Genomic DNA, 12,810 nt, shown 5'->3' on the forward strand with positions numbered 1-12,810 from the left:
TGTACATTCTCTTTTTGACCCCTAACCTATATTTAAAGAAAGTTATTTTATTTTCCCTCCAGGTGGCTCATGGCAGTATCCCCCAGAACTCCACTTCAGAGATCCACGCCTTCTCCACCACCACCCTCAACGACATCATGAAGTCCTTCTCTGATGTCAGTGTCATTCGGGTGGCTGGAGGCTACCTGCTCATGGTAAGTAGTAACCTACTCTCGCTACTGTAGGTTCATCATAGATGTCAATAGTTCTATACTGATTCCTTTTTGCCTGTGCTGAGTTCAAGGTTCAAACTCTCACCCTCTCTCTTCTCTCTCGTCTTAATCTAGCTGGCCTATGCCTGTGCGACCATGCTCCGTTGGGACTGTGCCAAGTCCCAGGGGGCCGTGGGGCTGGCTGGTGTGCTCCTGGTGGCTCTGTCTGTGGCAGCTGGCCTGGGGCTGTGCTCTCTGCTGGGCCTGTCCTTTAACGCTGCCACCACACAGGTTCTTCCCTTCCTGGCTCTGGGGATCGGTGTGGATGACATGTTCCTTCTGGCCCACTCCTTCACTGAGACTGGCATCAACATCCCCTTTAAGGTAAGCTAGATACCTCCCCTCCCCATGCCCCCTAGTTCAATCACCTGTTGACCCACTGTAACCTTGTACTTAGTCTGTGTCCCAAAAGAGAGGCACCCTATTCCCTATATAGTGTACTACTTTTGACCAGCCAGGGCTCTGGTCAAATGTAGTGCGGTATATAGGGAATAGGGTGCATTCTGTGATGCATGCTTAGTTATGTTAGTTAGAACAACAACAGTTACTTATATTCTCTGGCTTGTCTGGTATGAACTGTTGGCTGTGTTTTGTCCCTGCAGGAGAGAACAGGGGACTGCCTGAGGAGGACTGGCACCAGCGTGGCGCTCACCTCCATCAACAACATGATCGCCTTCTTCATGGCAGCCCTGGTCCCCATCCCAGCACTGCGCGCCTTCTCTCTGCAGGTACTAGACTGTGCTGTATGCCCCACTGTGTTTACACTGCCTAGCTCTGCCATGGAACCAGTAGTGCCAGGCACACACACCAAGGGAAACACACACACACACCAAGAAAAGTGGGCCGCAGGCCTCTGCCACAAAGAGAAAGAAAAACTTTTCAGAAGTGACATTTATTCAGAGGGGGATCTTTGTTCTTTTCTCTTCCTCTTTTTATTGCTCACTGCACCTACAGTGCCAGGACAGCCCCCCCCCCCCCTCTCTCATGTGGGGAGGGTAGGGAAATAATCAGAGGAGGAGTGGATCAGTATATCACTGGGCCGTCAGCCTCTAGCTCTGTGATCTTCCCGCCTCCCCCTGGGTGGTCCTTGGTTCCTTGAAACCATACCAACTATAATGTCACCCCCAGGGCGGTAGAGTAGGGAGGTAGGAGGGGTCCTGCACAGACTCGCAGAGAGAGCAGCAGCAGCCTTGCGAGTCCCTTTTCCTTTACCTCAGTTCCCTGGCTTGTTGACTATTTTCGCTGGTGATTTAGGGAGCCCTTTTTTTTTTTCTGGGACTGAATCCGAGGCACTAAAACAGCAAGGGAGCTTGAATGTAAAGCCCTTTTTTGTGGAGCTCAAGCGGCAGCTGTGGAGTCGGGTGGCGGCGTGGAGCGATGTCATGAACAGGGTTGGCCCCTCTCCTAAACAGTATTTCTCTCTCTCCTTTATTTCTCCCCCTCCTTCCCCCTCTCTTTCTATCTCTCTCCCTAGGCGGCCATTATTGTGGTGTTCAACTTCGCCATGGTGCTTCTTATCTTCCCGGCCATCCTGAGTTTGGACCTGCACCGTCGGGAGGTCAAACGTCTGGACATCCTGTGTTGTTTCTACAGCCCCTGCTCCTCCCGGGTCATCCAGATCCAACCCCAGGAGTTCTCCGATGCCAACGACAACACCACCCATAGCCACGCGCCTGGCGCCCAGACTACAACGACCTACACAGGCTCCACCATCACCACTAGCACCCAGATCACCACCACCGTCCAGGCCTTCACCCAGTGTGATGCTGCGGGCCAGCACATAGTCACCATCCTGCCCCCCACCTCCCAGATCTCCACCAGCCCTCCATCTGTGGTGGTGGCCACCTCCCCCGCTCCCCCTTCCCCCACCGACCCCTACGGCTCCCAGCTCTTCACCCCCTCCAGCTCCACCCGGGACCTCCTGGCCCAGATGGACGAGTCCAAGGAGGCCAGGGAGTGTGTTCCTCTCCCCTTCTTTCGCTGGAACCTGTCAAGCTTCGCCCGGGACAAGTACGCTCCTCTCCTCCTAAAGCCAGAGAGCAAGGTGGTGGTCGTGGTCCTCTTCGTGACTCTGCTGGGGCTCAGCTTGTACGGAACCACCATGGTTCATGACGGACTCTACCTGACCGACATTGTGCCCCGCGACACCAAGGAGTACGACTTCATCAACGCCCAGTTCAAGTACTTCTCTTTCTACAACATGTACCTGGTGACCATGGACGGCTTTGACTACGCCCGCTCCCAGCGTCTCCTCATCCAGCTGCACAACTCTTTCACCTCGGTCAAGTACGTGGTGAGGGACAGCGACCAGCAGCTACCCCGGATGTGGCTGCACTATTTTCAGGACTGGCTAAGAGGTAAATACAGGTTGCCTAAAGGAGATCTTGTTTTATTTCATTCCAGAAGCCCCATAGTGATTCTGTTATTAGGCCTAGTCAGTCAGTGTGTTTGAAAAGGAGCTCTGTTTGTGGATTCTTCCCCTGGCGGTATAGCGTTTTAGTGATGTCAGGGTCTTTAGAGGGAGAGGTTGGTTTTTGATGTTTACCTTCAGTGTAAGGACGAGGGTGGAGGATGGGGGGTGAATAGGAGGTGAGCGAAAGCCTGCGGCGGTGAAAGTTCACCCCCATCCAGCAGGGCTGGAGGCTAGATGATGTGGAAGAAAGGCCAGAGGTTATGTCCCTCACCTTTTGGCCTCTTCCCTCTGGCTAAAATATATTGGAGGTCCTAGACTAGTCATGAGGAAGTATTAAGCTATGAGGCGAATCGAGGCTGGGCCGCGGGTAACCAGGCTCGGCAATCCAAAACATGAGAAACAGAACTCTTCAATCGATTGAGAACTGGAGTGACATAAAAGCCTCTCTCTCTCTCTCTCCACTCCTCCCTCCATGCTATTTCCTTTCTAGTCAGGTTCTCCCTGTAATTAGAGAAAGGCTGTCGAAACTGTTTTTTAACTGCCGCCAGACTTTGTCATTTAGAAAACACGAAAGGCTTTGCTGGTTAGTTTATTCAACCCACAGACATATTAGGAACAGAGATGCGTGTTTTTGGATGTGTTTGTGTGTGGTTTTGTAGGAGGTTAATGTTCAGAACACTCTGTAAAACGTCTTATTTTACTTAGATGACTCATTCTAAACGTACCATCGTGTTTTCACTACTCTAAAGTATAACTCCTGGCGTAGTGCTCCAAACATCTCAGCCTATGTTGTGGCCCTGTCAGCTGTATAATATAATACACATGAGAATGTGGTGGTGGATCAGATCGGTCTAACTCTGTGCTCTCCTGTGTTCTCTCCCCTCTAGGACTGCAGGCTGCCTTCGATGCAGACTGGGAGGCAGGCAGGATCACCTGGGATAACTACCGTAATGGCACTGAGGATGGTGTTCTGGCCTACAAGCTGCTCATCCAGACCGGCTCCAAGAAGGACCCCTTCAACTACAACCAGGTGTGTATTGTCACAGTACCATGCTCCTACTGCCTTCGATAGAACTCTGTTCCCCAGGTCTCCCTTGGGAAAAAGGTATTCTGACCTCAATGGGACTTCCTGGTTAAGTAAAGTTTAAATGTAGCTTGAATATATTTGATGGTATAGTCCCAGTCCGGCTACTGAGAATGCTAACCCCAGTCCCTCTCTAAATGTCTAAAAGCTGACTTTGCGTCGTCTGGTGGATGAGGAGGGTCTAATTCACCCAGACGTCTTCTATATCTACCTGACTGTGTGGGTGAGCAACGACCCCCTGGGCTATGCTGCCTCTCAGGGTAACTTCTACCCTCACCCCCGTGAGTGGATCCACGACAAGTACGATACCACCGGAGAGAACCTGCGCAGTAAGTCTCCCACTTGGCCTCTCTTTAAATTCACATGGAAATGCACCTTTTTTAATGAAGTTTCTACCATGAGCCAAGGTCATATGGTCTAACCTCTCGTGGTGTATTGCAGTCCCTGCCGCAGAGCCCCTGGAGTTTGCCCAGTTCCCCTTCTACCTGAACGGCCTGAGGCAGGCATCCGACTTCATTGAGGGTATTGAGAGTGTGCGCACCATCTGCGAGGAGTTCACCCGTAAAGGCGTGCTCAACTACCCCAACGGGTACCCCTTCCTGTTCTGGGAGCAGTACATCGGCCTGCGACACTGGTTCCTTCTGGCGGTCAGCGTGGTGCTAGCCTGCACCTTCCTGGTCTGTGCCATCCTCCTGCTCAACCCCTGGACCGCTGGCATCATTGTAAGTCCCCTCAGCTCAGCCCCCCTCTCCTTCTCTTTCTCCTTCTCCTCTTTCTCCTCCTACTCCTCCTCCTCCCAGGCCTCCCTCCCTCAGCACAGCTCAATAACCCTGCCACAGAGGGAGCGGAGGCCCCATCTCTGGGGAGGGCCCTTGGCGTGTTGGCCAGAGGGTGCTGCTCACACCCCCCAGGCCTTTGTCATTCTAATCTGTTCTGGCTGGGTTTAGAAAAGGAAATGCAAAGGAGCTCTCCTGAAGACTTTACCTCCAGCTCCCTTTGTCAAAAATTGGGGACAGGACGGATCTGCCCAGTCGCGACCTTGGCCTGCTAAACCCATCCATCAGGCCTGGGAGGGAGACGGCCTGTCAACTCAGCGGCTGGGAAACATTTCACAAAGCCTGGTGGTGAGGGGAGGGTCCCTGGGCCGCCCGCCTGGTCAGACCGCACTGAAGGGTGACTCTCGTGACCGACCATTGGGGCTGTAGTGGCACAATTCAGTCAGTGTGGCACAAGTTTCAGTTGGAATTGGAATGAATTTAACTTCTCTATTTAAGTAGTCAGTCCTACTGGAAGACAGACTGCACAATCTTCAGAGAGATTGAGAGAGGAGAGAGAGAGAGAGAGAGAGAGAGAGAGAGAGAGAGAGAGAGAGAGAGAGAGAGAGAGAGGGAGAGAGAGAGGGAGAGAGGGATGGAAGGAGGGGGGAAAGGTCCTTTCAGGCCTACATGTGCACAGTCACATTGTCTCTCTTTAAGCTGGAGCCTCTATAGTTTCACTGCTTATATGTGGCCGTGCAATAAAACAGAGTTTTATCATTTCCAATTTAACCGTGACCAAATTGGGACCCCTGCCAACATCAAAGGTTCACGAGGCTAAGAATTTTCAAAGTCCTCTCTCTCTATCTTGTTAAAAAATAGGGGAATATAACCAGCCCGGGAGGGTGAGGAAGAGGGCTAGGGAGAGTGGGACTAGGGCCTGAGTGTAATTCGATGTCATGCAGATGACAGTGAGATCCTCCCAAATGTCGGGTCAAATATTCTGTTGTGTAAGACTTAACTCTTACCTAATAGAATCATGGAAACAGGCACCGGAGGTTGTGGGTGCAAGACATGCTGTGAAAATGATCTCTAACATTTATACCTACTCTTTAGTGGATGTGTTTCATTGTGACTCCAGAGTTTGAGGCAGTGTCTAACCAACCCGTGTTCCTCTCCTCAGGTCTTCATCCTGGCCATGATGACGGTGGAGCTCTTCGGTATCATGGGCCTGATCGGCATCAAACTCAGTGCTATCCCAGTGGTCATCCTTATCGCCTCTGTAGGCATCGGCGTCGAATTCACCGTCCATATCGCACTGGTAAGCATTTCGCTGCACCTGTGATAACATCTGCAAATGTGTGTATGTGACCAATAAACATTGATTTGATTTGATTTTGGTACGGACTTTTCCTCCCTCACTCTATGGACAAACTAGGAGAAAGTCAATGAAGATAAGAAGTAGAGATACACTACTACCATGGATGGAATGATGATGTCGCCACGAGCCACTACTTTTTCCCCATGAATCTGTTCTGGACAGCCTGACCCTAACCCTCTGCCTCTGTCCTCTCTCTTGTCCCCAGGCCTTTCTGACGGCTGTAGGGAATAGGAACAGGCGTTCTGCGGTGGCCCTGGAGCACATGTTTGCCCCTGTGATTGACGGGGCCATCTCTACTTTGCTGGGGGTCCTAATGCTGGCTGGCTCCGAGTTTGACTTCATCCTGAGGTGAGTGTGAAAGGCTCCAATTCCTCCTGGGCAGATTCCCTCCAGTATTCCATATGTCGCCTTACGGAGGAAGTGCTAGTGTTGTGTTTATGCTACTGAAGGGGGCGGATGCATGGAGACAGTTGTCTGTTTCCCTCTGGGGGAGGGAGCCAGGGTGGGTGGGGGGCCACAGCGGTGCATGCAGGTGGGAATGCGCTCCCCCCCACCTGGCACTGTCTGTCAGTCCTTCGTGCTGCTGCCTGCAGGCCTCGCTCACCGCCCAGCGGCCTAGTGGCCCCACCCTCACAGGAACAACAAATGGAGAAAACATCAAGGGTGTGGAACAGCTGCTCATAAACATGGACATGTTCTACTACCCACTGAGGGGTGGTGACTCGCACACACCACACACAGACGCAAACATGAGCACAGACACACACACACACACACACACACACACACACACACACACACACACACACACACACACACACACACACATGCGCACACACACACACACACACACACACACACACACACACATACATACACGCAAACATGAGCGCAAACACACACACATAGCATTCTCATAAGGAATCTGTAAACTTTCCAATCATCCGGCTGAAAACATTTCTGCCCAAATAGGGCACCACAATAAAAAAAGCCTGGGTTTGAGCTGGTCAGTGGTACCCCTACCAGTAGTCACCACCACCACATCCAACCACCCCCCACCACCACCCTCACCCCCAACCAAGGCTTCTGGCTTCTGTTGGAGGGTTCTTTTTCACTGCTAAAATGCTTCAGTGGAAAAAAGCAAATAGCAATGTTTTTCATCTGAATCTGGCCTCAGCTGGAACCAAACCACAGCCTTGAGAGCAGCCTCAAACAGGCCCATGACATAAAAATTGCTTACTGAGAAAGCAGGGCAGCACATTGAAAATATAAATACGTTCAGGGTGGCTTTTTGGCAGAAACGCTCCAAGCATTCCCATTCTGTTTTTGTCAAGCGACATGGAGGAACTGGAAAGGATCATTTTTCCACCAAGAAGGGAGAGAATGAAAAAAAAGAGGAGAGGAGGAAGGACAAGAACAACAGGGTGGGAATAGAGAGTTGTTAGGAGGAGGAGGGTAAGTGGTTCTAGGAGAGTGGTGGAGCTTGGGAGGTTGGTTGGAGAGCTAACTGTGTGCGTTGTGGCGGTGGGCTAGCAGGCAGCAAGAGGAGGGCATTCACACTAGGAGGTCCTGTTTAGATGTAGCAGAGCAGAGCCGTCCCTCTCACTGGGGAGTAGCATAAATACGTTGTTGTAAACATCTCCTGGCGGTGGTACGCTGAATAAATAGGCCAGCAAGCTCAGCTGCCCCTATCCAAAGAAGCCACCCCTTCCAACCCCCGACTCCAAATGGAAAAGATTACAGTTTCTATAAACAACAGAATTCCTAACACTGTCTTCTTTGGAGAGAACGTGGATAGTTAAGGGTCTCTTTTTTAACCCTTAAATAAATCAAGCTCCACTTTCGGAATGTTGACGTTGTAAAATAAACACGTGACTTTTTCCCTTGACTTTTCACGGACGCAGGATAGTCATAGTGAGTGGCTGTATCTAATGAGTTGAACGGTAACTAGAGGTGAACACTGATGGTGGTTCCTGTTTCATCTGCTTTTCTGCTCTTCCTTAGGGCATGTGTGTTTTCATTTGAAACTACTTTCAAGGGCATAAGAAGTGACCAGTCACATTTGTGCCTCTTTTTGAAGTGAGGCACGGTCATGGCTGAGAAGACTGAACTGAAATGTTTGGTGAAGTATTTTGTCATAGCAAGTTAAGTTGACTTTCCAGAGTAAAACGGAGCGGACTCCATTGGCCTTGTTACAGAAACAGACACAGGGAGAGTGGAAGAGTAAATGAGAAGGCACAAGGGGAGGTGCACATGAGGTGCAGAGAAAATAAAGATACGCTCGATATCAAACTTAAAAGTGACCTTCCCTTCTGAGGTGTGACACCAACAAAGCCGGAGTGGTAGATTCAGGCGGGGATGAATGAAAGTTCCAGAATGCTATTATCCTTGTTCTTGTTTTTCGTGATCCACTCTATTTTTCTTACTTAAGTCTGGACCGCAGTTAAAAGAGCCGAGCCCTCTGTTTTCTGTTAGCGTTTAAGTGGAGTCCTCTCTAATTTTCTCATACACTCTTTCTTGTGGCAACCGCAGCCCTTCCTCAGAGCACAGAGAGGCTCACAAAGACCCAGGCAACCTCACAGCTCTGTGGCCCATTACAGAGCACCCTTCACCACGCAATCATTTAGGGCAGAGCTAGGAACCACAACAACTCCATACAACTCCAAGAGAGACAAAGAGAAGGCTCTTAACAGTACTACGAGCATCAAAGGATGTTTTAGTTGGAGCATGTTGAGAGTCTGATTTACCCCCTGCCCTTAACACACAAACACACATTTTCTTCCAGAGCAGCTTCCCATCCACTCCGGTTCCCTTCAGATACTAGACAGAGTATACAGTTCCCTCTCTGTTCTCATCACGAAGGGACACTGACTGTATATACACTACATGTATCTCTACTACCAATTGTGGCCCACTCCACACACTGACCAACAGTAGTAGTATTCAATATAATACACGATAGTAGTAGTAGTAGTAGCGCTGAGTGAGACTCATCCACCCAACAGGCCTTTGTTTATCTCTCTCATGTAGTGTCTGTGAGGTGTGAGGTGATGTGGCTGACATAGGCAGGCAGGAAGAGCAGGCAGGAAGAGCAGGCAGGCTCCACTGGCCTGCCCAGTATAAACACAGAGGTGCCTTGCCCTCGCCACAGTGAAATTGGAGCTCATTGACTTCAGATATTAAGTTGTTGAAGGGAAAATTACATTAGCGGCAGCAGCGGCTCGGAGGCCAGAAGAGGGACACTTCTTCTCCCCAGCCTGCAGTGAGACAGGGAGGGGAGGGAGGGCCCTGGCGTTTCTGACGTGTAGGATCTGCTGGCTAATGTAAACACATATTTTCAGGAAGTGGCAGTGCTGTGGTGATAGATGAGGGCTCCCAGGCGGAGAAGATGGAGCCCAGGAATTTTCTTCCAACTTGTCAAGTTGCCAGTAGTAGAGAGGGACGGACAGAGGGAGAGAGGAAATGCAGGGGAAGGGAGGGAAAGAGAAGGAAATGGGGCCAAACATAGGGCTTGAGAGAGGGTGGTCTGATTCTACCCCCCCAGCTCTGCAGTGTCCTCCCTTCCACTGTGTCCTCGTGTCGCCTGTTTACTAATGTGGCTGAGTGCTGGTGGCTCCGCTTATTCCCATTCAGAAGGAGCCTTGGTAACTAAATGTTCTCTCTGTGTTGGTTGTGTTCCAGGTACTTCTTTGCGGTGCTGGCTATCCTGACCGTGCTGGGGATCCTGAATGGACTGGTGCTGCTACCCGTGCTGCTCTCCCTCTTGGGCCCACCCCCGGAGGTCACCCCGTCCGACAACGGCAGCTGCCTGTCGCCGGAGCCCCTCTCCCCTCCCATGACCCACCACGGCTACTACGCGGGACACGGCCCACTCAGCCCGCGACAACAGGCCTTCTCAGAGTCCTCCGAGTCAGAGTGCTACTCTGAGACGACTACCACGTCAGGGATAGGGGAGGAGTACAAGTACGGTGACCGCAGTCCTTACATCACCCCTCCTACCTCCCACATACTGCTGGAGGCCAGCAAGAACCCCAGCTTCCCCAAGCTCACGGTATGAAAGCACCCCAGTATTAGTTGCTACTTCATACATAATACAGCCCAAATACAGTATGATGAGCAATACATTGTTATTAACAATGAATATCATGATTGTAATCATGTCTGTTATTGTTCTGCTCTTCCAGGTGGTGAAACCGTTCCAAGGGAACCAATCTGTAACTGCTCAGAAAGAACTCTTAAATGAATCTTCTCCGAATGCGGTTAACTCGGTCAGCTCTCAACTCAAGCAGTGGGATAACAAACATGATTACAATTCTGACCAGGGACCCAGGAGGCAACATTTACCCAGTGACAGGACCCAAGGTCCTGGGAGGACTAATCACTGTGGTCCCAGGTCTCAGACACATAAAGGGCCTCATCAGAACAGGACTAAGATGCCGGCCTATAATGGCGGTACCGTGCCCAGTAGTTCTGTTACTACCATGGTTACGGCCACGGCCTCGGTGACTGTGGCGGTGCACCCCAGCGTGCCGGGGGCCTACCAGGGTTACATGCATGAGGGCTACGAGGACAGTGAATCAGACTGTTTTGAGGACACTAAGAGGACTTCACAATCTTGTGGGAAAGCTCCCCAATCTTCCAAGCGTGAATCCTTGGAGCTTCAAGACCTGGAATCTGTACAGAACCACTATCAGGCAAACCAGGCACAAGGTGAGTCTAACACTGAAACTTAAACACACTTTTACAGACTTGGACTTTCATTTTATGGTAGATCAACATTAGGCTATATTAGAATATTTTCACATTAACATTCTGTACATAGGCTGTCTGTGAATATGTCTGTGTGTGCAGCTATGACTGGTGTTCAACAATGGTTCTCACAGTTTTCTTTCTTCCTTGCTCTTGTGTTCCAGGTGGCCCATGGATCCAGGCAGCCAAAGATTGCTAGACACCCTGCTACCCCACCCTGCCCCTATGTCTGGAATCCTTCTCTGGCTGCCTCCGATACCCAGCCCGTTCTCTTTGATCTGTACATAGACCTCACACAGACAAGAGGATTTATTTGTAAAGATATTAAAAAAAGGTATTGTTTTAAGAATATATAAATATATGAGTATATATTTTAATACTAAAAAGAGGGAAACAACTATTTAAAAGAGTACTGTATAACTTGGCTATTCTCTTGTGTAGAGTCAGATATATAAGATGATTGGGGGGGGGGGTCCTCCCTTTGTATAGATTTAGAAGATGCTATATGTAAAACAGTTCAGAGTCAGGGGTTATTAAGATATTAGGTTGTTGAAAATATAAGGCCAGTGTTTGTTTTTTTGCTGCTACACTTCAAAAAATGGAAATAATTTGCAGTACCCCCCCTCCCCCGATCTAAGTTGAGAATTAACTTGAGATATTCTAGATGTTCTTACACTGAGAGTGGAGGGTGCCTTATTGATTAAGCTCCGTAACACACACACACACACACACACACACACACACACACACACACACACACACACACACACACACACACACACACACACACACACACACACACACACACACACACACACACACACACTAGCTATGATCTATTCAGATGATCCATTGTTGGTCATTGATTGCACTGTACAAATACAAACAAGCTCAGTAAATCTTTTCTTCCTCTTCTACCAATAACAACCATTGTGCCTTCACAACACCTACCCTCTTGGAATTCATAAGCACAGTATATATATTCAGTTGGATGTAAATATGATATCTGTCCTGTTTGTTTGAGAGCATCATTTCATACCTTTTTTTTCATGTTTAGAATCCCCTGATATGTACAAGACGTGTCTTCATTTACTGGTGTGATATGATGCAAATACTATTAGCAAAACAATAGCATATTCTCCTTTGGTTTCTTCCATAATACACAGGCTGCTCATCCAGAATAAAGCCCGTGTTCAGACAGTAAATTAATATATTACCATGTATTGGTCCATTTCAATCACCTGTAGCTCTGTATGTCTGTATGCAGTCAGCAACTTGACTTGGTGTCACTTTGGGTTGAAGTTTCTTGAGCGTCGTTCATTGTGTCCCAGCTCACTGGCATGTTGCATTATGATCGTTGTCTCGTTTTGCAGTCTACATGTTTTATTACTTGAAGGAGCTATGAGAAGAGTTTTTTTTCTTTCCTGGGGTTATCTAAGCTGTACATTGGGTAAGGCTAACTTTGTCATCCCCCCCTCGTCCTCCAACTCAACTGGGGTCTAAGGGGTAATATTTGACTAATGCTGGTTGTTTACCCAATTTTATTCTGAAAGGGAATTTATATCAAATGCAAAGGGAGGTTTTTGTTTTCTCTTAAATGTTTTGGCTGCTTTAGGTTTGTGGTAGACATTATTTCAACCCTGTGCAATTGTTGACTAGGTAGTGCATTTTGTGCAGAGAACTACTCCAAGAACCACTTACACTTACCTCTCTCTCTCTCTCTCTCTCTCTCTCTCTCTCTCTCTCTCTCTCTCTCTCTCTCTCTCTCTCTCTCTCTCTCTCTCTCTCTCTCTCTCTCTCTCTCTCTCTCTCTCTCTCTCTCTCTCTCTCTCTCTCTCTCTCTCGCTCTCTCTCTCTCGCTCTCTCACGTCGTTGTAGCTCACATGCAAGCCAGCATTTCTGTGATTTTGTTTTTGTTTAATTTGTACATTTGTATTATGGACAAAGTTCAGTCATTCAGTATTGGTCACATCACTGCCAATTTAAATGCAGGGAAATGTAATAGATTTAAGTGGCAGCTTGGGTTTATTTGGTACATAGAGTTATGAAAGAAAAATAAAGTAGCTACTGTGCATTCTGGAAGTAAACAACAAAATAATAAGAGAACAACCTACATTCATTCACTGCTTCAATACAGAAATACCTGAGTGTGTAAGTTATATGAGTGGGAGGGTGGG

General features: G+C 48.9%; 1 protein-coding gene across 1 annotated transcript in view; it reads left to right on the forward strand.

Annotated features, from left to right (window-relative positions):
• Positions 1-11,232, forward strand: part of LOC139387266 (patched 2) — a 29,864-nt gene extending 18,632 nt beyond the window's left edge. Inside the window, exons 9-20 of the mRNA XM_071133379.1 lie at positions 63-194; positions 327-575; positions 854-979; positions 1,726-2,608; positions 3,552-3,694; positions 3,897-4,077; positions 4,190-4,470; positions 5,687-5,824; positions 6,090-6,232; positions 9,566-9,935; positions 10,069-10,594; positions 10,798-11,232. Coding sequence (XP_070989480.1) covers positions 63-194; positions 327-575; positions 854-979; positions 1,726-2,608; positions 3,552-3,694; positions 3,897-4,077; positions 4,190-4,470; positions 5,687-5,824; positions 6,090-6,232; positions 9,566-9,935; positions 10,069-10,594; positions 10,798-10,832 — 3,207 coding nt within the window. The 3' untranslated portion in view covers positions 10,833-11,232. The remainder of the gene's footprint in view (positions 1-62; positions 195-326; positions 576-853; positions 980-1,725; positions 2,609-3,551; positions 3,695-3,896; positions 4,078-4,189; positions 4,471-5,686; positions 5,825-6,089; positions 6,233-9,565; positions 9,936-10,068; positions 10,595-10,797) is intronic.
• The last annotated feature ends 1,578 nt before the right edge of the window (positions 11,233-12,810 follow it).

This window comes from Oncorhynchus clarkii, chromosome 28 (genome assembly GCF_045791955.1).
Source record: "Oncorhynchus clarkii lewisi isolate Uvic-CL-2024 chromosome 28, UVic_Ocla_1.0, whole genome shotgun sequence".
Classification (NCBI taxonomy): Eukaryota; Metazoa; Chordata; class Actinopteri; order Salmoniformes; family Salmonidae; genus Oncorhynchus; species Oncorhynchus clarkii.